The sequence below is a fragment of the Meles meles genome, chromosome 20 (assembly GCF_922984935.1).
Source record: "Meles meles chromosome 20, mMelMel3.1 paternal haplotype, whole genome shotgun sequence".
Lineage (NCBI taxonomy): Eukaryota > Metazoa > Chordata > Mammalia > Carnivora > Mustelidae > Meles > Meles meles.
In genome coordinates, this window is record NC_060085.1 from 3,875,341 (window position 1) to 3,899,694 (window position 24,354).

The 24,354-nt window shown below is 55.3% G+C and overlaps 1 protein-coding gene and 1 pseudogene across 1 annotated transcript in view; both read right to left on the bottom strand.

Moving 5' to 3' along the window:
- Positions 1 to 764: 764 nt before the first annotated feature.
- SAFB2 (scaffold attachment factor B2) overlaps positions 765 to 24,354 on the bottom strand; it is a 32,281-nt gene continuing 8,691 nt past the window's right edge. The window contains 16 exon segments of the mRNA XM_045990072.1: positions 765 to 1,156; positions 1,435 to 1,501; positions 1,609 to 1,721; positions 3,203 to 3,333; positions 4,292 to 4,334; positions 5,524 to 5,664; positions 6,584 to 6,756; positions 6,758 to 6,875; positions 8,213 to 8,349; positions 10,885 to 10,976; positions 12,080 to 12,210; positions 16,974 to 17,086; positions 17,175 to 17,324; positions 22,073 to 22,173; positions 22,709 to 22,758; positions 23,186 to 23,696. Of these exon segments, the coding sequence (XP_045846028.1) occupies positions 1,006 to 1,156; positions 1,435 to 1,501; positions 1,609 to 1,721; positions 3,203 to 3,333; positions 4,292 to 4,334; positions 5,524 to 5,664; positions 6,584 to 6,756; positions 6,758 to 6,875; positions 8,213 to 8,349; positions 10,885 to 10,976; positions 12,080 to 12,210; positions 16,974 to 17,086; positions 17,175 to 17,324; positions 22,073 to 22,173; positions 22,709 to 22,758; positions 23,186 to 23,696 (2,222 nt within the window). The 3' untranslated portion in view covers positions 765 to 1,005.
- Positions 13,658 to 13,910, bottom strand: LOC123933317 (annotated as a pseudogene).

Below are 24,354 nucleotides of genomic sequence, written 5' to 3' on the forward strand. Positions count from 1 at the left end.
TTTTAAAACTAAACACCCCAGCGGGAACACAGGCTACTCCTGGAGAACTGGCAATTGTTTGGCAGCCTGCGGGGCGGCTGTCCTAGTTCTGGAGGGAGGGAATCCAGGTGCCTGGCAGGGGACGCTGAGGGATTAACTCTCCCCACTCCAGATCAGGGCCAGGATTTGTGGGTCGTCCTCCTGCCTGCCCCCATATCCACCCCATTTACGGGGGTGGGGGGAAGGACAGGCTTGGCCCCTGGGTACCCCAATGGGCCCGTGGGCACCCAAGCTCCCTGCCAGCCGCAGCTCAGCTGTTCTCTGGGGTCACGCTGGAGGGGCCTGGGCCAGAGGGGCAGTGCCCAGCTCTGAGGGCCAGCCAGGGGCCTAGTAATCCCATGTGAGGAAATTACCTATTAATTTGCATTTCCAGAAAAATGGGGTGATCAAGCCCCCATACCAAGCAGGGCCTGCCCTCAGCCAGACCCCCAAACCTGGCACACCATCACCAGATCGCCCCCCTCACCTCCGGCACACCAGCATGAGGAGCGAAGTGACTGGTCTGAGGCCCCCACGATGCAGACCCCCCCACTCCCATGAAGAATTTCTAATTCGGATCCCAGCCCTGCCCCCTACTGCAATCCTTAGGACCCGGTTCCTCACCTGCAGCCGGGGGCGGGTGGGGGCGCAGGGCTGTCGGAGGAACTCACTCAGGCCCAAAGGCAAGAGGCCGCTGCTGAGGTGGGCACCGCCCCCAGCCCCGTAGTCACCGCGACACACACAAGTGCGAACCATAAACTTTTATTAATGGAAAATGGAATGCCTCAGTTAACAGAAATATCTTGTCTTAAAAATGGCAGAGAACACGTTTATTTAAAAAAAAAAAAAAAGTGAATTCACATTGTATTGAGCTACAACATGGTGGCAGGGTTTGCTTTTGTTTCCTAAAAGGTTCCACAAGTTCAAGGTGACTCGGGCAGAGTCAACAGTACGTCCGCCTACCTGGACGCTCGGGGAGAGTGGGGCTTAGTAGCGGCGGGTGAAGTGGGGGTACGGGTGGGGGTGGGGGTGCGGGACTCGGCTGCCCCGGTCCTGGCCGGCCGGTCCTCCACCTTCCAGTCCGCCGCCGGGCACCATGTGGCCCTGGGAATGCCCGCCTTGTGCAAAGCCGCCTCGCCTAGGAACAAAGGCACACGTTTTGTCCCCTCGAAGTGCTGTACGTTCTCCTCGTGACGTAGGGCAGCACACGGCTCTGCAGCCTTTACAGCCCGTCTGGCTTTTTCCAGGTGGGAGCAGTCCTCATCACAGACTGCGTTCCGGGCGCCTGGGGAGTGTGGCTTGTGGGGGCTGCCCAGAGCCGCTCTGGGGGCTTGCTGTCAAAACATTCAACCCAGCAAGCTGATCAAACATGCAAAAATAGGGAAGGAAAGGAGGAGCAGGGACAAAACTCCTTACCCCGACATCCCGCCCCGATTTGCCATGTGTCCTGGCCCTGAGGGTCCGGAGAGGCCCCTCTCACCACCTGGAAGAAAGGCAAGTGTTTGCATACACTTTTCTCGGAAGCCCCTGGAAGCCTCAGCAACTGCCGGGAGGGGTCCTGGAAACGTGCGGCCCTCCTTTAGCTCGTACCTTGCCACCGCGCGTGCTCCCTGCCTGCCGTGCCTGCGTCCACCGAGCCCGGCCACGCGCGCTCTGGATGCTCTTCTAGCCTCTGACCGTGCTCCGCCCAGTCACGTCCACCCCTGCGTCACAACAGAAAGCAGGCAAGTAAGTGTCCCTGCACGCCTCTACGGTGAGGCCGTGGCCTGGATGATCCTGCCCTACACCGACGGCTCCTGGAGAGGAGGGCAGAATAGGAGGACATGCCCCCAGAGACACGCACGTGGCCAGCGAGCCCGCGAACGGGAGCTCAGCTCGGCCACTGCGACAAGCAAATATGTCAGCTGTGAGACCCCTACACCACCCGAGAGGCTGGCCTGTGACCCAAGGACAGATGGGAAGAGCTGTCGAGGATGCGGACAAATAAGAGATCCTCGCGTGGGGCCAGTTCGAGAAGGTAAAACAGGACAGCACACGGTGACCGTGGCACCCGCCGTGTCCTTCCCTGCCCATTCGCCCAAGGGAGAAGGAAACGTGTTCACGGAAAAACTGGAACACACACTGCGGCACGACTCCGTGCAAGCCCCGAAGTGGGACAGCCCCAGTGTCCCCCTGCTGGTGAGCAGCGGAATAAAACGTGGTTTCTGCACAGGCGGCACGTCACTGAGCCACAAAAAGGAACGCAGCTCTGACCCGTGAGACCGCGTGGCTGAGCCCTGCCAACATGATAGGGAGAGAAGACAGATGCGAGAGGCCATGTAATGGGATTTCATCTTGCGTGAAACGCCCGAGCAGGCAAATCCAGACGCGGACCGGATCCGCAGGAGCCGGGGCAGGGGGAGGGAATGGGGAGGACTGTGAACGGAGGGTCCTTTGGGGGTGATGACAACGTTCCGTAATGGGCGGTGGGGAGGCGTCTACGGCTCCGAACATACTAGCAGCCGTGGCTTCAAAGCAGTCACCTCTGCGGTGCGGGACTGGGGCTCAAGAAAGTGGTTTCGAAAGAGAGAAGCTCCAGGGAGTAGGAGCCCACACAGGGTTCTGGCGTGGGGACGGCAGCCAGCACCAGCGGCGCCCAGGCCCAGGCTGACCCGTGCTCTGAAACGTGCGACAAGGAGGCCATCCGAGCCCAACACCTGTCCCCAAGGGTGACTGCTCGGCTGCCCCACACGCACGGGTGGCCGTCGCCCAGCCAGAGGGTGACGGCGCCCATGGCTCCCTTCTGTCCGCCAGAGTTCTCCCGGTCCCGCTTCTCGCGGGTACTTAAGGCAGAACGGACTGCCCGGTGTTCCAGGACCGAGTGCTAAGTAGGGCGCTCGGGAAAGCACTTCACATCAATCTAGCAAAACGGTACTGCCCTTTTGCTCCACACCCGAAAACCCACCTCAGAGAGGCAGAACCTTCTGGCAGGCACCGCGCCCCCCCCAACGCCTACAAGGGACTGGGGGGCAGGGGTCGGGGTGCAGAGCTTCTCTCTTCTCTAGGTCCCCGGGCCAAGCGTAAGAAAGGCTCCAGGGCTGTCCCCGTCAGTAGGCGGGGGCTCCCGTGCCTTAGGGCTGAGGCGCGTGGGGAAGGGCTGCTGGGGGTAAACCAGCGAGGCTCTCTCCCCGGCCCATCTGCCAACCTGGGTGGAGGCGGCGGCCCCCGGCCCTCACTCATCCTCTTGTCGGAGCCGTAGCCCCCCCAGCCGTCCCGGGAGTCCCGGCTGTGGCGCTCTGGCAGTCCTCCGTGTCCATGGCGGTCATCTGAGTAGTGCTGGAAGGCATAAGAGGGACAAGGCGACTCTAGCCACGTCACTCTCGGACAGGCCCGTGAGCCTGCTGGAGCTGGCCTGGTTGGCTCTGAGAGGACCTGCCCAGGCCCCTCCTGACCCCACCTCGCTGGAGACGCTCTTCGACCCTGACAGCGCCACGGGAACCCGAACGGGGCCTCTCGATTCCCTATCCCCTCTGGCTAAGACCGTCACGCGCCCCTACAGCCCATCTCCGGCGCCACGCCGAGTGCCAGCAGGGGCCGCTCCGGCCCCGTGCACGTGGAAAGCCCCGCACTTTATGGCGCTGAAGGGTCCTCTGCTAAGAGTCCCTTAGAGTCCTCCCTTCCCGGGAGGGTCCCTCCCACAGCCGTAGGGCAGTCAGCCGCCTCTCTGTGTGGCACGGGGGGGGGGGGGGTGGGGGGGGGTGGGGGGGGGGTGGGGGGGGGGTGGGCAGCAAGGCAGACAGGAACCACTCTGTGCTCTGGCCAACCAGTCCTGCACTCCGGAACCTGGCACACTGCCGCCGGGCGGAATCATAACCTGTTCCCTCAAAAATCACACTGCTGGCTTAGAAGATTCCGATGCTCACCCCCTTTCTCCTGGAGGACTACCCTCTTCTCTGAGCATCCCTCTGCAGACACACACGGATCCCACCACACCAATATGGGCAAAAACACCTCACGGGCTAAGCCCCCGAGTGGGGTATCGTGGGGCAGCTTGCGGTACCAAGACTCAAAGACCCTCTAAACAAGTGGGCGACCCAGAAACACTTGCAGATTCCACTGAATGCAATTCAACAAAAACACACCCTACGTATGAAAAAAACACACAGGCTCACTAACCAGAAAATCATCAGTCACACACACTTCCACTCACTGGTCAGAACTGACATGCCCACACCCCCCGCCCCCACAGCACAGAAGCAGGTACGCCCCAGGCTTGGGGTCTGGGTTTACTTACTTGCCCATCTCGCTCTCCCATCACCGACCTTGAACCTTCCCTCCTGCAAAAGGGAAACACCTCGTTCCAATGGCCGCGGGCGGCACCAGACAACGCTACGGCAGGTCCCACACGCAAGTTTCACAATTGGGGCGCTTCTTCCATTCCACCCAGTAAGAACTGTAATTTACTGGCCTGAGAAACAAAGCTGGCTGGCCTCTAAAGCCTTCTCCCTGAGGACGGGAGTGAAGCTGCAGCCTAAGAAGGTGGGAATAAAGATTTCACAGAACTGAATTCCCTTGGAGTGATCTCCAACCCACACCACGAAGCCCATGTCTCATTTATCTGTGGCCTGGTGACAAAACCCAAGGAATAGCAGGGAAGCCTTAGAGGGTCCCCAACCTCCGGTTTGATCCAATACACGTGATTCACACCAAATCTCCAAACCACCATTCATTCATTACGTGAGCGGCTTCTCAGCCCGGCTTTCCCTGCTCTCCCTTCCTTATTGAAGAGCTAATAAACAGTGAAACGGCCCAGGGATAGGCAGCCCAGGGGAGCATGATGAGAAACCCAGATAGAGAACTCTTAAACTAGAAAATTAAGGGCTGCCTTTCTAATGAACTATATATATTTCTCTTTTAAAATGACACTGACCAAAAAAAAAAAAAACTATTTCTTTAAAAGGGCCTGGCTAAAAAAACCTTCTCAAACCTTTCAACCGCCCAGCCAGGCAACAAGAACTTTCCCGCGTGCTGGTCGGTTCTCGCCTGTGCTGGTCAGCAAAGCTTGGGGATGTGGACTCTGGCCACTCTGCCTGCAAAGGCTCGGGCAGGTCATACCCTTTCTCTAAACAGCTTCCTCTCTGTGCAGACAAGGAGGCCGGGCACGTCCTCCTTGAAACCCTGCTTCCCAAGGGGCTTGCCTCAGTGGAGGGTGCCTGGGAGAGTTCTGAGCTATGAGGCCCGGAGTGTGGGGCCGGGGAGAGCTGAGCATGGGGGTGCTGAGGCTCAGGAATCGCCCCCAGACTCCACCAATCCGTGAAAAGGGCACTGTGTGAAAGGAGCTGGGGACGCCCTAAGGGACGTGAGTCCCACATCCTGCTGAAGGCGTGACCCTGTAAGTCCCATGTGCAGCAGGTCGGCCAACCGCGGGGAGCCTCACGCGTAAATGAGACGTCAGAGGACAGAGACCCATCCCTGTGTCGAGCTGAGGTGGCTCCGTCCACAGCTGCAAGAGATGGTGGTGCTGACCTGTCAGCCACATGGTCCTGGTACTGGCCCCGGTCTCGATGGTCAAAGTCGTGGAAGCGGTGATCAGGGCGAGGGAAGTCGGGACGGTACCTGTCCTCCATGGCCACACGCTTGCCTTCCGGCCAATAAGCATCATCTCGCCTGTTTTTTATTTTTAAAAGGAGTGAGTTTCATTTATGACGGAGAATGAAGGAAAAAATGGAAGGACGTAGAGGTGGGGAGGGGAGCTCTCTCCAGACCCAGTATCATTTAAAATGTCCTGGAGGGCTAATCTCTAAACATTCAATCATTATGGCTTTGATTTGATAAATTAAAATCCTCCAAACTGCCAAGAGGCATGCCCGTATTCTCATCTGACAGTCCTGAAAGGAGGGCTGCTGGGAGCTAATTGTATCACAGGCTGTTAATACCTTGATCCCCGCATGAGCCCAGATGCAAGTGAAATGAAATATTTGATTCCTCTGCAACGCCATTCTGAGCTGCCACATTTCCCCCTTCCTGTCTTCTACAGGAACCTGAACCTCCCTCTGAGTTTTTGCAAACGCAAAGGGAATTAGATGTGGTGATAGTGAACTACAAACAGCTCCGGATGGCATCCAATTATCTTCTTCCTGATCTGCCCCAGCACACTGGGATCCCCGGGGGTGGGGGGACGGGTGACTGTCAATTAAGCAGTTCGGAGGGGCCAGAGACCAATAAACCTACTTCGTGAAGGGGAAGGCAATTTCCTGTTCTACAGCGCCAGTCTGAGCCTCTCCCTCTCCTGGCCAACTGGCGGCCCTGGCGCCGAAGGGCCTCACCGCAGGCTCGGCCGCCCACAACTGGCACTGGCAGGTGGGAAACCGCGGTGTGAAGACGGCCGCGGCCTCAAAGAGCACCGGTTCCCCAAGGGGCAACTATCCAGATTCTCCGCGGGACAAGTCAGGGAAACCGCTGCCGAGCCCCCGGACCCCAGACCCCACAAGCTGGAGCTGGCGACTGCCCAGAGCCCTGTGCAGGCGTCTGGGGGCGCCAGGCTCGGTCGTCAACGTTCCCCACTCTGCAGGGAAGGGGGACTCACCGCCCGTCGTCGTAGGGCCTCCGCAGCACGGGCCGCCGCTCCTGCTCGTAGCGCAGCTGCTCCTGCTGGCGCCGCAGCTCCTCGCGCTCGCGGTGGATGCGCTCCTGCTCCTTGCGCCGCTCGCGCTCCACGCGCATGCGCTCCCGCTCCAGCCGCTCGCGCTCCATGCGCTCCCCGCTCCAGCCGCTGCCGCTGGCACTCGAGCTGCAGGCGCTCCCGCTGCAGCCGCGCCTTCTCCTTGCGCTCGTGGAAGGCCTCCAGGCGCTGCTCCCGCTCGCGCTGCTCCCGCTCTCTGCTGGGACATGGAGGGCCGCGCTGACTTCCCTGCTGGCACCCGGGAGACCCAGACACCCGGCGACAGGCGCCACCCCCACTTCGCAGAGCCGCGCACCTGGGCCGCAACCCCTCGCCTCCACGCTCCGTCCTTTGTCGCTAGAGCCAGGCCAGGGGTGAGCGGGGAGGCCGGGGGCACGGGCCAGGAGGGCTTGGCTCACAGGCACAAAGTGAAGCCACACGTTACAGGGGAGAGAAGAGAACCGGGGGTAGCCGCTGGGACGAAGGCTGCGGGGCGCAGGAGGACCCTAGAGCGAGGCCTGCATAACCTGGAACGGGCCTTCTTTCTTCCCACTTTCCCCCCCAGAAGCCGGCATTTTCTGGGGACCCTGCCTTTTCCGGCGGACCCGGGAAGCTGCGAGCCCAGAAGACTGGGCCTGCGCTAAGGTCACCGGCGGTATGGGGCCTGCTCTGTCATCGGCCAGCACACAACCACACACCCGGGGCTCCGGGGCATGGGGGACGCCCCCTCTGCACCTGCAAAGGGAGCTGCTGCTGCTCTGGGGACTGGGAGGCTCCAAGGCCAGCGTGGGCCACTGGGAAACAAACACAGCCAACGGTGCCTTTACTTCCTAAGGGTCCATGAACAGAGATGCCAGCGTCCCACTACGTCAGAAAGCCGACGGAGCGAAACCGGAGAAGTTTCTATACATCCTACTTCTGCTCAAGTAAGGTCGCCAACACCGTGACACAAAGCTTTCGTTTCAGAGTGGTGTAGAAGAATGACAAGGGAGCCTTAGGCAGAAAAAGGCAGAAGGCAGAACTGGGAAGAGGCCGACTACCAGAAACTGTCCTCCTAAACAAGAGGCAAACGTGGCGAAGAACGTCGTGTGCGACCGGGGCTGCCCGAATCACCACAAACGTGGGCACTTCAGGAGCGAGGACGCCGCTGCGGTGCGTACCGTCTCTAATAAACGTGCCACGTCCCCAGGCTGCATTCCTGCTCTTATGTGGGGCTGCAGCAGGGACAGCTATAAGACCTTGATACCGGGGGCCCTTCCATCAAGGCCACACACGGGTGAGCCTGCTCCCCGGGCCAGGGGACTCGCCACACAGCAGAGAGCAAGCACCTGCGCGGCTCAGGCGGGTAAGCGTCAGACTCTTGGTATCAGATGAAACCAGCTCTGACGAACGTCATGTCGAGGCTGACCATGACCGCTCATGACCCTCGCCTTTCGCCTCAGCTAACAGCAGGCGGCCAGTAAGCCTGGGCCAGGCAGGACGCGTGCTTGGGGAGAAGGGCGGAGCGCCCCCAGAGGAGACCACCCACCTGCCGGCCTGCCGGGCCCCACTCACCGCCGCCTCTCCGTCTCTCGGATCTCCCGTTCCCGCTGCCTCTGGCGCTCGCGCTCCCTCTGCTCTTTGATTTTATCAAATGACAAGATGTCTCTCTTCTCTTTGCTTTCCGATTTGCGGTCCTGACTCTTGGAGCTCTGTTTACCGAAATTGGTTCATTCACGTCAGAAAAATGCAGCCGGTGCACAGTGGAAGTTAGATACACGTTTCTCTGGGGTCGGCTAAAATTCCTGTCCCCCGTGGCTTCCAGGAAGGCCCAGGAGGCAGTTCAGCTCACCCACAGCCCAGAGGCACTGCTCGCTCGGGAGAACTGCCTTCTCATGCCGCAATCATAAGGGGTCACAGGAGAGCAAGGAGGGGGGACACCTCACAAAACCTACAGGCAGGTCTCCCTGCCCAGCAGAGAAGGACTCTGCGCCGTCTAGAACAAGGCCCCACGGAGCCACGGGCACATGTATCCTGGCCGCCCCGCTGGATGACAGGCCGCATGGCTCACATCTCACCTGTCGCCTCAGGCCTACAAATCCAACAGACCGAAGCAGCTCTGCCGTGAAGGAGAGCTCCTACTCGGCGACAAGGCGCTCACGGGCAACTGCCGTGCTGCTCCCTCTCCGGGTAAGGCAGGAAACGCTGCCGCCGACTCTCACCTCTGAGGCTCTCAGGGGCTAGGACGCCCAAGCTGGCCACGATCACCCTCTCAGAAAGCTTCCGCAGCTTGGGACACCTGTGTGTCCTGCAGCCCCCCACCCTGGTCTCTAAGGAAGGGGCTTAGAAGACATTTTTAAACATTTCCTCAGGTTATTTTCTTAATTATCTTGAGGACCAACCCAAGAAAAAGACAAGCCATAGTTATGAACAGATGATTTTGCTGAAAAAAGAGAGGAGCACAGAGAGGACGATCTCATCACAAAGAAAGACCGGACGCCAAAACACCAGGATGACACTCTTCGCCTAAGAGATGGGCCGAGTTTTGAGTCTAATCACACACACCGCAGGCCGGGGGGTGCCCAGGCGAGGTGCTGGAGTCTCCGAGTCGGACCCCAGGATCGCAGCGGGCCTCCAGCGTCCCTGTAGCCCGGTGCGCTCTACGCACCCAGGGACCTGGCATCCTGTTCCCTTTCTGAAGGGCGCTCGTAGAACACCCGACCCAAGGAACATCCGTGCTCCTCAGCACCTAGAGACCAGGGCCGGCATGGCCCGTGTGCACAAATGCTGCCCCACAGCGGTCCTTGACAGGGGCCGTGACACCAGCGAGTGTCCCTAAACAAGGGACCAGGGAAGAGGATCACAGTGCAGCTGCGTTTAAGGGTACACACACACGCGCGCGCGCACACACACACACAACTTGGACAGCTCCCAAGGGCACCACCCTGAGGTCACGTGCTACAGTCTCACTGGGACAACATTCTAGAGATGGGGGCGGAGAACCAGCTTAGCTTCCCAGGGCAGGGGTTAGGCCGGTGGGGTGGGTCACGAGCAGGAGAGCTCTACGGTGACCGGATGGCCCTGGACCCTGACCGCGGCTGTGCTCATGTGAGACTCCACCAGGACCCCAAAGTCCCAGCACTCCGGTCACGCACACCCCGCAGACCACTGTCACCGTCCCTGGCTTTGAAACTGGGCTATAGTTATGTGAGCGGAAATCCCCGGGGGAAGCAAGGTGATAGGTACATGTATCTCCATGCTATTCTGGCAACTTTCTGTGACTCCGTGATTATCTGGAAATAGAGTGTACACGCCGTGTCGCGTGTGTGATGCCCTTGGAAAGGGAGTGTGAGGAGTCCATGTGAAAGCAAGGAGGCTTCTGTCCTCGTGTTGTCCTCCTCCTATGTGTTCTCAAGGTTCTAATCGGACAGACTTTATTACTGTTTATTTTTTCTAACTTCAGAGCTTTTCAGCTGGTAAGTTTATGGGGATTTTGGGGGGGCTTTCTTTAGATTTCTCTATTTTATAGTTCTAAACTTTTACAGTTTTCACGTAGCCCATAAGAAACATGACCTTAGGAAGGACTGTATTCGAGAAAGCAAACGTTCATTGCAAAAGTCACCAACGGAGCGTTCTTAGATGAACAACGTTAGCTCCGTGTTCATTCTAAAAGGACAAGTCTCCTCAGGAACGTTTCAGCCAGAACCTTCAGCTGGTAAGCGGAGGGTTTCATTTTCCAGGTGAGGGAAAAAAACCAAAGGAGAAGCCACCGGTCTGTCCAGCCGCGTGCCGCTTACGACACGGAGGCGCGGTCTCTGACACTGTGGAAGTCGGTGTCGCAGTGGGCTCCCCTTTCCTTCCCCATTAACGTCCCAGAAGAAGGAAGTTGGCCAGCACAGGTCAGCCACACAGCAGAGCCCACCTTCCGACTTGAACAGCCTGGGTCCTGCCCGTCCCACCCCATGGTGGGCTTTCTGTGAACCGGTTTCCTTCTAGAAGATGGTATAATCCAACAAAGAACCAGCAAGGGGTCAATACATCGCGGAAAGGAAAAACACTAAGCATAGTTTTGAAACGCACCATAGAACCCAACCCTGGGTGCGCACATCCAGCCTAAACAGGGAGGAACAGGCGTGCCTCTAAGCACTTAGAAGAATGCTTCGATGTGGTTTTCCTAACGCGAATCCAAGCGGTCCTTCAACCACCCACAAATGCGCAGGGCCCGATGCAGGACACACAATACTTACTCTCTCTTTTGACCTGCTTGTGGTTTTCACGCTAATGACAGGCTCTCCTTTCGATCTGTCCATCACGACCGTCCGCTCCATCCCTCTGCTTCCTTCAGGGAGAAAACCGCGCTCTGTGCACCTGCCCACAGCCCCGCTTCCCGATGGCAGGCCGCGGCCGGGCTGCCAGGGGGTTCTCGCCGCTCTGAGTGACTCAAGCGAACCCCGGAGCCTCCGCACCTCCCCTCCCCGCTCGTCCTGACCTGCGGCGAGCACCACGGACAGGAGGCCGCTGGCGTGCCCTGACTGGGCCTCGCTCGCCTGGGATGGAGCAGCTGTGGTTTCCCCGCAACGTACCCCGTGAATCGAAGTCAAGGCGCGTTCGGCAGCGCACACACACCCGACCCACCCGCTGGCTTCACCCGCACGCTCAATCCTAGCGGCTCCAGGATAACCGCTTTCCATTTTTTCATCCTCCTCCACATTCTGGAAAGCTCTGCAGAGCTCAGGCCCTTGTGTTCTGAGTCAGATGGCTGGGCTTCCCTTCATTCGTGTACAGCAATAAAGGCTTCCAAATGGATTCTGCCCCTCGGCGACACAATAACCAGACTCTAACCACGGCGACTATTACTGATTTGGGGAGATTTGCAATACTTGAGGAACATTTTTAAAAACACGTTCCTCATGAGACTGCCAGTAAATTACCCCGAACGCTTAAGATCCAATTTGTAACGCGCTGTACCCAATTCCAACGCTCCAGATGGCTGAGTTTTGTTTGTTTTATGGGGGGGGGGGGGGAGGGCGGGGAGAACTGGGTTTTGTTTTTTCCACAAAACATTCTGTGGCGCCTCAAGGCAGTCTGAAGGCGTGGAACAAGCTGCAGAGCCGCATCAAATCTGTGACAAGAACGGGGCCACCTCTCCCTCGCACAGCTGCCAAAGGTGCGCGGGACGAGCAAGAAGCCCGGTCCCCAAGCCACCAGTGACCATATGTCACGGAGCGCGACACCTCCAGGTGTGCGACATCAGCAACGGCTCCTACAAGCCGCGCCATCCCCAGGCCCTGCTGCTTTTCAAGGCCGCCCATCCGTGGAAGCCGCAGTCTGCAGGGCCAGCGCACAGAGCCCTCGCTGGCTCCCTTGGCCCTCGCCCGCCCCCTGCCCGCCCCTCCTGCCAGGCTCTAGCCTCCCCGGGAGACCTTGGCAAGCTCCGCTCACCTGATTTGGTGACTCGGGAGCGATTGGTAGGCACTGGTTTCGGCTCATCCTCATCTTTTTCTTCCTTCTTAATGTCTTCGGGCTTTTTTTCCTCCTTTTTCTCCATCTTCTCTTCCTTCTTAATCACGGTTCTGTTTAAAAACATGGTCATCACGCTTGGGCTCCTGGGACTCCGGCAGCAGGTCACAGTCACTCGGACTTCCCGCACAAAACCAATCCGCCGGGGGCAAGCGGACAGGGACAGTGACTGGGGAACCGTGGAAATGATCTAATGCCCTCCCGAGACCTGGCCCTCATCCCCCCGGAGTTCTCTGCTGCGCGCAGAAACAGGCAGCACGGAGGCTCGTGGACAGTCTTCCACACTGCTCGAGGCACTGGTCTGTAGGACAGACACGCGGGCACATGTGAGAGCCACTCCCAACTAGAGAAGAATGGCCGGGAAAAACTGAGGTTTCGTGTTTCACTCCAGGTGGAATTTTTAAGTTTATGTATTTTGTCCAGATATGGCACAGAAGAGAAGAGAAGGGAACAGAGGCAGGGCACAAGGATGCGAGGTGCCTGTGCCACGAAGCAGCAGGCCACCCGCCCTCCGCTCCGCACCGGGTCACTGCCGCACACTTTGGGGGAGCTACAATGGCATGCTACGCACCAGCTCCTACAGAACCTGTCAGGAACGTTTCTGCTGAAGCCGGCTTTATTCTACCCAGTGAACTGCCTCTCACACTTGTCTCCCAAATTCCCTAACGCTGTTTGTCTCGGGCAATTAAATCCCACACTTATTAAATGCCCACCGTGTGCCAGGGTCCAGGATGGGAAAGCTAGGCCCCTCAGGGTTGCCTAACCAGTGCTCCCCGCCCTCTGTTGCCTACAACTCGGGCTGTCCAAGGAAACCCTCCGGGCTCGCTCTTCCTCTCTCAGCTTCCACAGTACAAAGCTGTCTTTTTGGGTTTTTTTGAGAGAGAGAGAGAGACAGACAGTGTGTGTATGTGTCTGTGTGTTGGGGGGTTGGTGATCGGGAAGGGCAGAGGAAGAATGAAAGGGGGAATCCTAAGCGCACTCCATGCCCACTGCGCGGCCCAACCTCGCGCTCAGTCTCACAGACCTGGAGCTCACGACCGTCTCGAAAACAGACGCTGAACCGAACAAGCCACCCAGGCACCTTGGAGCGGTCGTCTTTTTTTTTTTTTTAAAGATTTTATTTATTTATTTGATAGACAGAGATCACAAGTAGGCAGAGAGGCAGGCAGAGAGAGAGAGGAGGAAGCAGGCTCCCCACTGAGCAGAGAGCCCGATGTGGGGCTCGATCCCAGGACCCTGAGATCATGACCTGAGCTGAAAGCAGAGGCTTAACCCACTGAGCCACCCAGGCGCCCCGGAGCGGTCGTCTTTTAAGTAATACTCACTTTGGGACCTCTGGGCCGCTCAGTAGGTTAAGCATCTGCTTTTGCTCAGATCATGATCTCAGGGGCCTGGAATCGAGGCCCCTGTTGTCCTCTGCGCTTAGCTTGGAGTCTGCCTCTCCCTCTGCCCCTCCCTGCCAACTTGTGCTCATACCCCTCTCAAATGAATAAGTAAAATCTTTTAAAAAAGATTAAAATGATATTCACTTTAAGAAAACCTTTTTTCTTTTAAAAGATTTTATTTTTAAGTCACCTCTACACCCAATGTGGGGCCCGAACCTACAACCCTGAGCTCAAGAGTCAGAACGTGCCATCGGTAGAGCAAGCCAGGTGCCCTGAGCGAAACTTTATTAAGTAGTTGTTTTTTTAATTAGCAATAATCGCGCCTCGGATAAACCTCATTGGCTACGATACTGCCACTGCGCAAAGCTAGTAGTTGTTTTTTTAAAAAATATATATTTGGGAGAGAAAAGAGAAAGACAGAAAGAGAATGAACAAGGGAGGAGCAGAGGGAAAGAATCCCAAGGAGAAAGACTCTGCTGAGTGCGGAGCCTGATGGGGCTAAATTTCACGACCCTGAGATCATGGCCTGAGCCGAAACCACGAATTGGACGCTCAACCAACCAAGCCACTCAAGCGCCCCTAAAATTTTTTTACATTATGAACCACACCATAATAACTGATAATATAACCAGATCAAGAACTTTTTTTTTTTTTTTAAAGATTTGACTTATTTATTTGACAGACAGAGATCACAAGTAGGCAGAGAGGCAGGAAGAGGGAAAGAGGAGGAAGCAGGCTCGCTGCTAGCAGAGAACCCGATGCGGGGGCTCGATCCCAGGACCCTGGGATCATGACCCGAGCTGAAGGCAGATGCCTAACCAACTGATTCCCCCAGGTGCCCAAGAACTTGTTTTTAGCATATTGGTTTTGCTTAAAAAGACAAAACCCAAGAACCCTAAATACGCAGGTACGTCAAACAATTTCCCTGGGACGACCACCATGGGGCCTTTGCGGTCGATCACTGGGCTCCAGGCCCGGGCCGAGGCTCGGCGAGGCTGGGATGGAACGCGGCTCCCTGTGCTACAGCACCTCTCCCCTAGACCTTGTCGCGGGCAATACCCGTGCTTCTGCTTCCCCTCAACGGCTAAGGAGTCCGTGTCCCTTCTAACGGGACAGAGAAGGCTTCTGGGGACCACACGGCTGCAAGTAAAGCCATAACAAGTCACATCTGATGTGTGTCTGCTGCTACTCTGCGGGGGGTGGGGTGGGGGGGTGCCTTCTCTCTCCAAGGAGACCCCCTGCCCGTCCGTAGTCACATGGCATGTCCCAGACACAAAGGAACTTCTCTGGACACCACATTAAACAGTAATTTCTAAACCACAAACGTGAGCACGAGAAAAGGCTGGAAGGAATATACACGGAAGAGGGTCACCCTCGGGTAGCGGGATTGCACTCGACATTTGTCTGGACTTTCCAAACAGCGGCCACATGAAAACCACTCATCCAGCCCCAGGTGGACGAGCCCCTTGGTTGGAAAGGTGCTTCCGTTTCACTTAGGTTGACTGCTGCACCGACACGTTTTGTTTTTTAAGATTCTATGTATTTATCTGTCAGAGACCGCAACCACACACAAGCAGGGGGAGCAGCAGGCAGAGGCAGAAGCAGGCTCCCTGCCAAGCAAGAGGCCCGCTGCAGGGTTCAATCCCAGGACCCCGGGATCATGACCCCACCTCAAGGCAGATGCCTAACCGACTGAGTCCCCCAGGTGTCCCTGACTCTTGAAATTTTTTTTTTTTTTAAGATTTTATTTATTTATTTGACAGATAGAGATCACAAGTAGGGAGAGAGGCAGGCATAGAGAGAGAGAGGAGGAAGCAGGCTCCCCCGCAAGCAGAGAGCCCGATGTGGGGCTCGATCCCAGCACACTGGGATCATGACTTGAGCGAAAGGCAGAGGCTTAACCCACTGAGCCACCCAGGCACCCCGAATCTTGAAATTCTTAAAGCGAAAAGAAAAGATTAAAAAAGGTTTACTAGCAGAAAGAACTATTGTTCAAACGTATTTTGAATTACTCAACCTCCTCATCAGACCACTTGAAGCCAGTTTATCCCAAGTTCATCAGCTGGTTCTGTGCCCCGGCACTGGGGCCGGCCAGCCCAGACTGAATCCTGGCCTTGCCCCTCGCTAGCTGGGCTTGGTGCCCTTCAGCCGGACACTTCCCTTTCCGGAGCCTGTTCCCTCTGCGACCCAGGACCCTTCCAGGGACAGAGCGAACCACGTGATGCAGGTGAGCTAGCTTTTACCCCCGTCCTTTCTCTCCCGCGAACACGTCTCACCGTGTGGTCAGAAAACCAATAAAGAAAATGCATTCCAAAACACAACAACTCTGAACAACTCTGAGCAGCTCCCAGCAGTCCGCAAGCACAGGGCTTTGCAGCGCAGCCGACAGAACACGTCTCTGAGACCAGTCTCGCTTGGAAATACACAGAGGCTTAACCCATCACCGCTCACTGGCCAGCGGACTCCACGCTGGGATGCAGACCAGCACCTACACCTCTCAGAACGGGAGCTGCACGCGCAGGAGCGCCGGTGAAGTCCACACGCGCACTCACCTATACGTGTTCGTCACACAAGAAGCAACGGCCAGCGGAAGCAGTGAGACGGACCGCTTCTCAGCACGGGGCTCGGTCTTTAGAGAGAGTGGCCCCGGAAGGACGAGGAAGCGGTCCTGACAGTGTAAACTTACCGTACCCGCACTGAGAGCGACACCGTTGTCCGCAGCATCACCAAAATCTACCTGCCCCAGAAGACACACCGACGACTTTGAGGAAATTATTACCAAGCAGTGCCTGCCCTGGAAAGACCAGTCCCGATTTCCATCCTTTACAGACACTGTCTCAGACCCGCCGATCCCGAAGTTCTGGGCCACCCCCCCGGGGGTCACAGAAAACTCACAGGTACCCCAGGAGGCGTCGGTTTTGAGGGAAACACAGCAATACTTGGCAATGCCAGACACCTCACAAACTACTAGCTCGAGGTGGTTCTTTCCGCCACCGGATCAGGCTAGTTCCTGGGATAAAGAGCGAGGACTGGAGAACCCCAGTCTGGATCAGGAAACGGTTCCACGGTGGCAGGGGTCGTGCAAGGACCCAGAGCACCGAGTGAAGTGAAATTACTATTCTTTCCTTTCGGGTGTTCTTTTCTTTCAAAAGCCCCTGAAGTTGTCTGGATGTAAACACTTACTAAGGCTCCTATAAAGACACTTTGGAGAGGTACAGGGGACCGCGCAGGGACCCTTGCTGAAACCTGGACGCGGAAGTGGTAGCAAGATGCGCGCATGTGATACGTGAGCGAGAAGCCGGCGAGGAGGACACGTGCTTGCCTCTGGAGTGACCCTGTGGCTGTCGCCTGCCCTCCTCCCGACCAGCGCCCCCGCCCCCCACCCCCCGCGACAGAAAGCTTGAGAGAAAGGTTTTAAATAATCACGTTACTTTTCCATTTTGATCTCCACGGGATGATGTCTGTCAGCACTGGATAATTTTTCCTTCTTCACTTCACACTCTTTCCTGTCAGACAGCTTTTTCCCAGCAGGTTCATTTTTGGCCTAAAATACAAGACGGATCAGAAATGGCCCACGGTCCGGGTCCCCTCGCTCATGAGCTCGGTGGCATACAGTAGGCGAGTCGCCTCACCTTCTCTACGGAGATCATCCTTCCGTGCAGCTCCGTTCTGTGGAGATGACTGATGCACTTGGTGGCTTCGTCAGATGTCGACATGGTGACAAAGCCATAGCACCGAGCTCCAGGACTGCGGGCGTTGGTCACCACTTTGGCCCCGACAACCTTCGTGAGAGAGGACACTTACTCTTCCATACAAATCACCACACAATTTGTCAAAAATAACTAGCAGTTAACTGGTCACCAGGATTCTTTTCAACAGTTTTTACTTCTCCACAAACTGCTGGTTCGCCATAATTAGTTACTGAAGGGTCCTACCTCATCCTATCGAAATACATGTACTTGCGAAATATGATCAGCCTTCAGAGTGACAAAAAACCAACAGGGAAAGCTAAAGACATTTAAAACTTCACCAACCACAACTCATGAATTAATCAAAAGTCCAGGGCGCCTGGGGGGGCTCAGTGGGTTAAAGCCTCTGCCTTCAGCTCGGGTCACGATCCCAGGGTCCTGGGATCAAGCCCCGCATCCGGCTCTCTGCTCGGCAGGGAGCCTGCTTCCTCCCACCACCGCCTGCCTCTCTCCCTACTTGTGATCTCTGTCAAATAAACGAATAAAAATCTTTTTTTTTTTTAATTTTATTCATTTGACAGAGAGAAATCACAACCAGGCAGAGAGGCAGGCAGAGAGAGAGGAGGAAGCAGGCTTCCCGAGGAGCAGGGAGCCCAATGCGGGGCTCGATCCCAGGACCCTGAGATCATGACCTGAGCTGAAGGCAGAGGCTTTAACCCACTGAGCCACCCAGGCGCCCCAAACGAATAAAATCTTTAAAAAACTTAATCAAAGTCCTTCCCACTTGGATCATTTTCTCCAGCTGGACTTCGACTCCCAGACAGGTTGGCGCAGCAAGCATTTACCCACCCCTGCTGCCTGAAAAAAACCTCGCAAACTGGAGGAAATGTAGGCCACCAGGGTTTTCAAACACCATACACCAGGCCACACAGGACGGTGACCCGGGGGTGGGGACACACACGAGCCAAGCTGCATGGTTGCCCCCGCTTACTTCCTAGAGGTTCCCGGTTGCGTGGGGCGGGGGGAGGACAGGAGTTGAGCAGGGGACGTGGTATCCGGGAGCTGAGCATAGCTGAGCATCTGAAGAAATCGAGGCAGCAGGACACAGTACTGGAGACGAAGTGCTGCATAAAGACAGCTCCGGAGAGCTCCACGGGGCCCCACAGCAGCACGCACGTGAGAGGCCAGGGAGAACACCACCTGTACGAGCAAACACTCCCACAGGCTCAGGGACTCCTATACTTCACTTCTTCCAAAGTGAACCAGAATGGAAAAGAAAAGCTTGCAATTCATGGGGTTAGGCTGAGACCTCAGGAGGATCCTGCCCCAGAAGTGGACAGAGCTAGCCCCGAACTAAGGCTGCTCTGATCTAACGACGCCTAACAGCCAGCCTGGGGAGGAACATGTAACTGAACTGTGTCCCAGCAAAAGCTTAAGAACACTGACAGGGACATGCGAGTAACTAAAATGCAACGTGCACGTCACAACGGCTGGTGTCCGGTCAAAAACGACGAGGCAGCCAAGAAGTAAGAAAATGACTCTAATGAAGAGAACCAACCAATAAACAGAGATCCAGAGCGCGCTCCAACAACAGAATCAGTAAACGACGATATTAAAGTTATTTTACCTGCATCTTAAGCGTTCAAGAAGTTGGAGAAACCACTGAGCATGTTAGGTAAACACAGAGAAGATATTTAAAAACACCCAACCCAAGATTCTGGAGATGAACATACATGCGATGGGATGGACAGCGGACGCTGCAGAAGAAAGGCTGAGGAATTGAAGATGTAGCAACAGAAGCTACTCGAAAAGAACTTGAGGAAGAAAGACGGAAAACGAACCAAAACCACCAGAGCTTCAGGGTGCTGTCGGGCCACCTGTGGCATCACCAAACACCAGCAGCACAGGAAAACCTTCCCGGATGAAACCACAGCGCACAGGCGGCGGGATCTGCTCCAGAGCGGTGATAAAGAGAACCTTCCAGGTAAGCCAGACCAGAAAGACACCTATGTCCCAGGGAGCAAAGGTGAGACCCAGAGCCAACTGGTTAGACAACAGGAACCAGGTGGAGGGAGGAGCACTGCCCTCTGGACAAAAGCCAACAACCAACCCTGAATTCCGCAGGAGCAAGAACAGCTTTCAAAGTGGAAGCAAAAGAATGACATTTTCAGACCTACAAAGGCAGCAGGAATTCATCCCGGGCAACCCTGTATTGTAAGAAAGGTTTAAAGAGGGAGAAAAAAATACCTAAAGGGAACTTGGGTATCAACAAGAGAGAAAAAAGAGCACCCCGAAAAGTAAACACGGAGATAACTAAAAGCCTGTGACTTGCCTTGTTTACATAACTCCTTAATAGATAATTGTTTAAAGCAAAACAAGACAAAAAGACCCCTCCCTGCCAAAACCAAAAAGACACAAACACACCAAAACCCAACCAACCACCCCACCTGTCAATGAGCCAAGACCAGGCTACGTTGTATATGAACCCGAATTTACGCAGCGCTGATACCACCACGAAGGCTGGGAGGGCGGGGCACCGTGCCCAGGTTTGCGGGCCCCCCCACCCCCAAGGACTGGAGCATCGCTGAAGGACAGACTGCACTGCGTCCGATAACAGAATTCCTAATGCAGCCACCAAAGAAAAATGCTGTCGTTCAACCAACTGCTCACGGAAGAAACCAAAAAACTAAAAAAAAAAGCCTTGAGACCGGTGAAGGAGGATGTAACACAGCAAACCTACAGGGTATGGCAAAAGCAGTTCAGAGCTAAGTCCCCATCAAGAAACACAAAAAACCCAAGTGAGCGAGCTCACCTCAAGGAACCGGGACACAGCAACACTATTTCACACACTAGTTCAGCTAAAAAACGACGCAGCACACAAAAGACTCAAGTGCAAGAGGCAGCAGGTACAGAGGAGCAAGAGGTCCAGGAAACCGAGCAGGGAGGAGACAAGGAGCCGGATGGCAGATCAAAGCCCCACTACACGGACGCTCGAGTTAGATGTCCGTGTTCCTGTGGGGCGTGCGAGAGAACTCAAGGTAGGGCCGGCACCTACGCCAAGCGCAGAGCTGTGCATCAGGACACACGAGCCCTAATAGGTCCGGCTCTGACCACCTGTGCTCCTCTCTCTGGACCTCAGGGTCCCCCAACAGCGAGATGACCGGGGGTGCTCGTCACTGCTACGGTCCCGGCAGACCCCGGTGTCCATGAAAGCCCCTCCCCCGTCCAGAGCACCCCATACAGGGCCAAAGGGGACAGATTCTCCCTAGAGAGACATAAATGTCACTCCTCTTAGGCAGCTTCCCCTTCTTCCCTCTCTTCAAGATCAGGCAGCTGAGCCAAGGCCGGGGTCATGTGACCTTCCCGTCAAATACCGATCCTTGCAAGGACATCACCTCCAGTGGCCCTGAGCGCAGAATCCAAGACCTCAGCTGTCCCTGTGCCCCTTGCCTGGCGCTCCGCCGTCACAGCAGCCTTTGAGCAGTTCATCCAAATTACAGACTCGTCCCAACCCAGGGCCCAAGTCCCACAGCTTTAGTCCAGCCCCGATCTCCCGTGGGCAAGGCCGACTTTATCATCACTCAAGCCTCGGCTTCCGGTGCTCCTCCTCCCCAAGGGGCGGTGAACCCAAGACCCCCGCCCAACTCGGCCTTGCTCCCACACACTGATAGCAGGCTGTGACATTCCTACATGAATCCCTCGTAACTCGCCGTGTTTACTTAGGTCACCTCTCCAGCAGCCTGTAAGAACGAGGACGGCGCCCTCACAGCTGCTGTTGTCCCTCATGACTGCTGCCCCAACCAAGAAGGAAGGGAAACTGAGGACGGGCTGTGGCTTCCCAGTTGTGAGCCCCTCCAAAAGACATCCGTGGTCAAGAAAAATTCATCTCACGAACGCTTCTTCTGGGTCCTGTCCACTTAAGTCACGAACACATTCACCGACTCCCATTCGGGGACACAGACCTGGGCCGAGAACCCGCCCAGGACAGCCAGGACATCCTGCCAAGTTCCGCCTGGGCTCCCTACAGCTCCTCCTGGCCAAGGGGCGCCACAGCCCAGGGGCCCGCACCAGACCAGCGCGGAGCTCCCGGCTGTAGGGGCGACTGTTTCACCATCTAACTCCAGGACAGTGCAAATTGGCGTTCAATGTCCTCGAGTCCCTGCGAGGCTTCCAAGGGGTATTAATTTTCTTTCTGCCCCTGTGGACCATGTATTTGTTGATTTATTTTTAAAGCGCTATCACATTCCTGTTCTCCAACTATATGCCTAAAGGTTGATATGTTAAAAACCAACTTTTAAGTTTTGTATGGGCCAAAAACGAGGAGTTTCTTTACAAGCAATGAGAATGAATCACAAGAATGTTCAGACTGTAACGATTTATAGGTGTTTTCCGCGACACGATCAACTACCTGCTATTACCCACTCTCAGCGAGGAAACGAGGCTCCCTACCCAATACCAGGTGGGCCTCTTCTCCCTTGTAACCACAAGGTTGTTTTCTACCCTTCAAAAAACACACACACCAATGGGGCGCCTGGGTGGCTCAGTGGGTTAAAGCCTCTGCCTTCAGCTCAGGTCATGATTTCAAGGTCCTGGGATGGAGCCCCACACTGGGCTTTCTGTTCCACAGGAAGCCTGCTTCCCCTGCTCCCCCTGCCCTGCCTGCCTCTCTGCCTACTTGTGATCTCTGTCCAAAAAAAAAAAAAAAAAAAAAAAGTATATATACACACACTCTGAAAAGACCACCAACAAAACCGGCGACAGAAGAAAAAACTCGCCAAAGTCCTGTGTTCGTCATTGGGCGCCACGCGGAGGCCGGGTGACGGAGCGCCAGGGGTACATACCTTCCCGTACTTGTTGAAGAGGCTCTTCAGATCCGTCGCTCGAGTCGTGGAGGACAGTCCACTGACCCACAGGTTCCGGCCAGAGCTGCTGCTGGTGCGACCTGCCGCAGGAGGGAGGGGATCAGGCTTGGCCTCCAGGCCGAACGGGAAGCATGACCTGCCTCAGGACGCAGCCCGCTCCTGAACCCCAACTACCCCCCATCTCAGCTCCCCTGGTCTAAGCATTTACAGGACGGAAGACAAAATCTACGGGTTGCAGAGACTGTCCCCTTACTCGAGGAATCATCGGTCCTTGTCCGTTACAAACAGAAATGAATTTTGGTGACCAATCCTCAACTGGGGTGGCGGTTTCCACGACTCTGTTCTGTTATTCTAACGGGCAGAACGGGCCTGTACTAGGACGCGACGAAGCACTGGGATTTTCACTATCCCATAAATGACGACCACAATGGAGACGTAAACCACAGAAGCTCACCAACATTTCAATCTAGTCTCTCAAGATACTGGTAGATGGGTTACTTCCAGTAATCCTCAATGAGACCAACCATCGGATCCCCAGTGTGGGTTCCTGCAGGCCCCTCCCTCCCCAAATAAGGGATCCGTAGTCGGCTCCCTGCCACATAAGTTGAATCATACCTTTTTCATCTTTAATGATTGGCTTTATATCTTTTTCTTCCTTAAAAGAGCTAGAGACAAAAGTGAATGTTACTCACATGGGAACAAAATGAGAGAGAACTAAATTAAAAGTATGGCATGTGCTAAAAACTGAATACCTACCAGAAAATTAGTCTGAAATAAAATCTTAAGACACCTTTGCAAGCTTCTCTAGGAAATCTGACCCCCAAAATACGATGTCAGATTCTTAAAAGTCAATTGCATTTAGCTGAAGATAGCAGTTAACGATTTAAGAACACAACCATAGTAGGTTGGGAAAAAGAAAAGGAATAGATTCACCCATTAAAAAATACACAACGAGAAATAAAACATGGTTCAGAAGTAAGCTACGACTGCATCAGTCTGGCTGGCCAATTGCAGAAAAAACAGCTTAAGTGTGTCATTAAATGACCAATGGAAAGGAGATAGCGTCTGGTCTAAAACTGAGAAAAAACAAACCTCATTTTCTGATCAGCGCCCTCACTGGCTGAGGACTCTTTAGGAGCCGGAGGGACTTCATTACAAGCTTCAAAAGCAAACTTCTTCACGTCTTCTTTGCTATCTCTGGGGTCTGGGCTTGAGGCTTCCGGGGGCGCTTCCGCGGCCTCCTCGCTAGAGGCTTCCGTGCGCTCGGAGGCTTTACTACTCTGCTCAACCGGCTGCTCTAGCCCTACAGGCTCACAGTCCGTCCGCGCGCCACCGCCTGGCTGCTCCACGGGCTCCCTTTTCACTACCGCTAACAGGGTGTCTGCCCTGCTCGCCTGAGCTTGCGCTGTTGACTCGCTGGCCAAATCTAAGTCACCCTCCTCCGGGTGGCCGCTGCCAAAAAGGTCCTCTTCCTCCGCAAGCTTTCTGTCTGGCCCCACGCTACTTGTATCCTGTGCCAAGGGCTGCTCCAGCTCGGAACCTTCTTCTTTTACTGGCTCAGATTTACAAGTTTCCCCCAAAATGTCGAGTATTTTCTCATTTTCTACGGATTTAACAGGAATAGAATGGCACAAGGTTTAATTACCAGGGAAATAAAGCAATCACAAATGCGGAACTGGCACGGCTGCCACACTAACACGAAGAGAACCGCTAGCTACACAGAGATTGGAAAACCCGCGGGTACACAAAGTTACACCGGTTACACTACCTGCGCTCCAACCGACTGCTACAGTAAGCCGCTACGCTACATGGAAGAGAAAAGGCCCCCACAGATTCAAACACCTACAACCACGTGGCTGCTTCTCGACAGTCTTCCTCGTGTCTTTGTTCAAGTGTGAGTCTTCAGACTTAGTTTTCCAGTGTCCAAGGTGCCGAACCAAATGCGATCACCGTTCGATGACAGCTCAATTTCCAAAGTTTCTTCCGACTTCTTTTAACGGAACAGTCCGATACGCAAACCAGAAACTCTTCTGACGGCGGGAGATAAACGCAGTCCAGAAGGGGAATAACACGTTGGCCATTTTCCTGAAGAGACTCTGTTTCCTCTTCTGGAATCCAGTCACTTCTCGGGTTATGAGTGCCCTGACAACCGCTTTATCCTGCCTTAACTGTATTAATCAAAAAGACTGCAGCGAAATATCACAAGATCTGTTTCATGTGTGGAAACACATGGAAGAATCACCGGGGGAATGACTTAAATG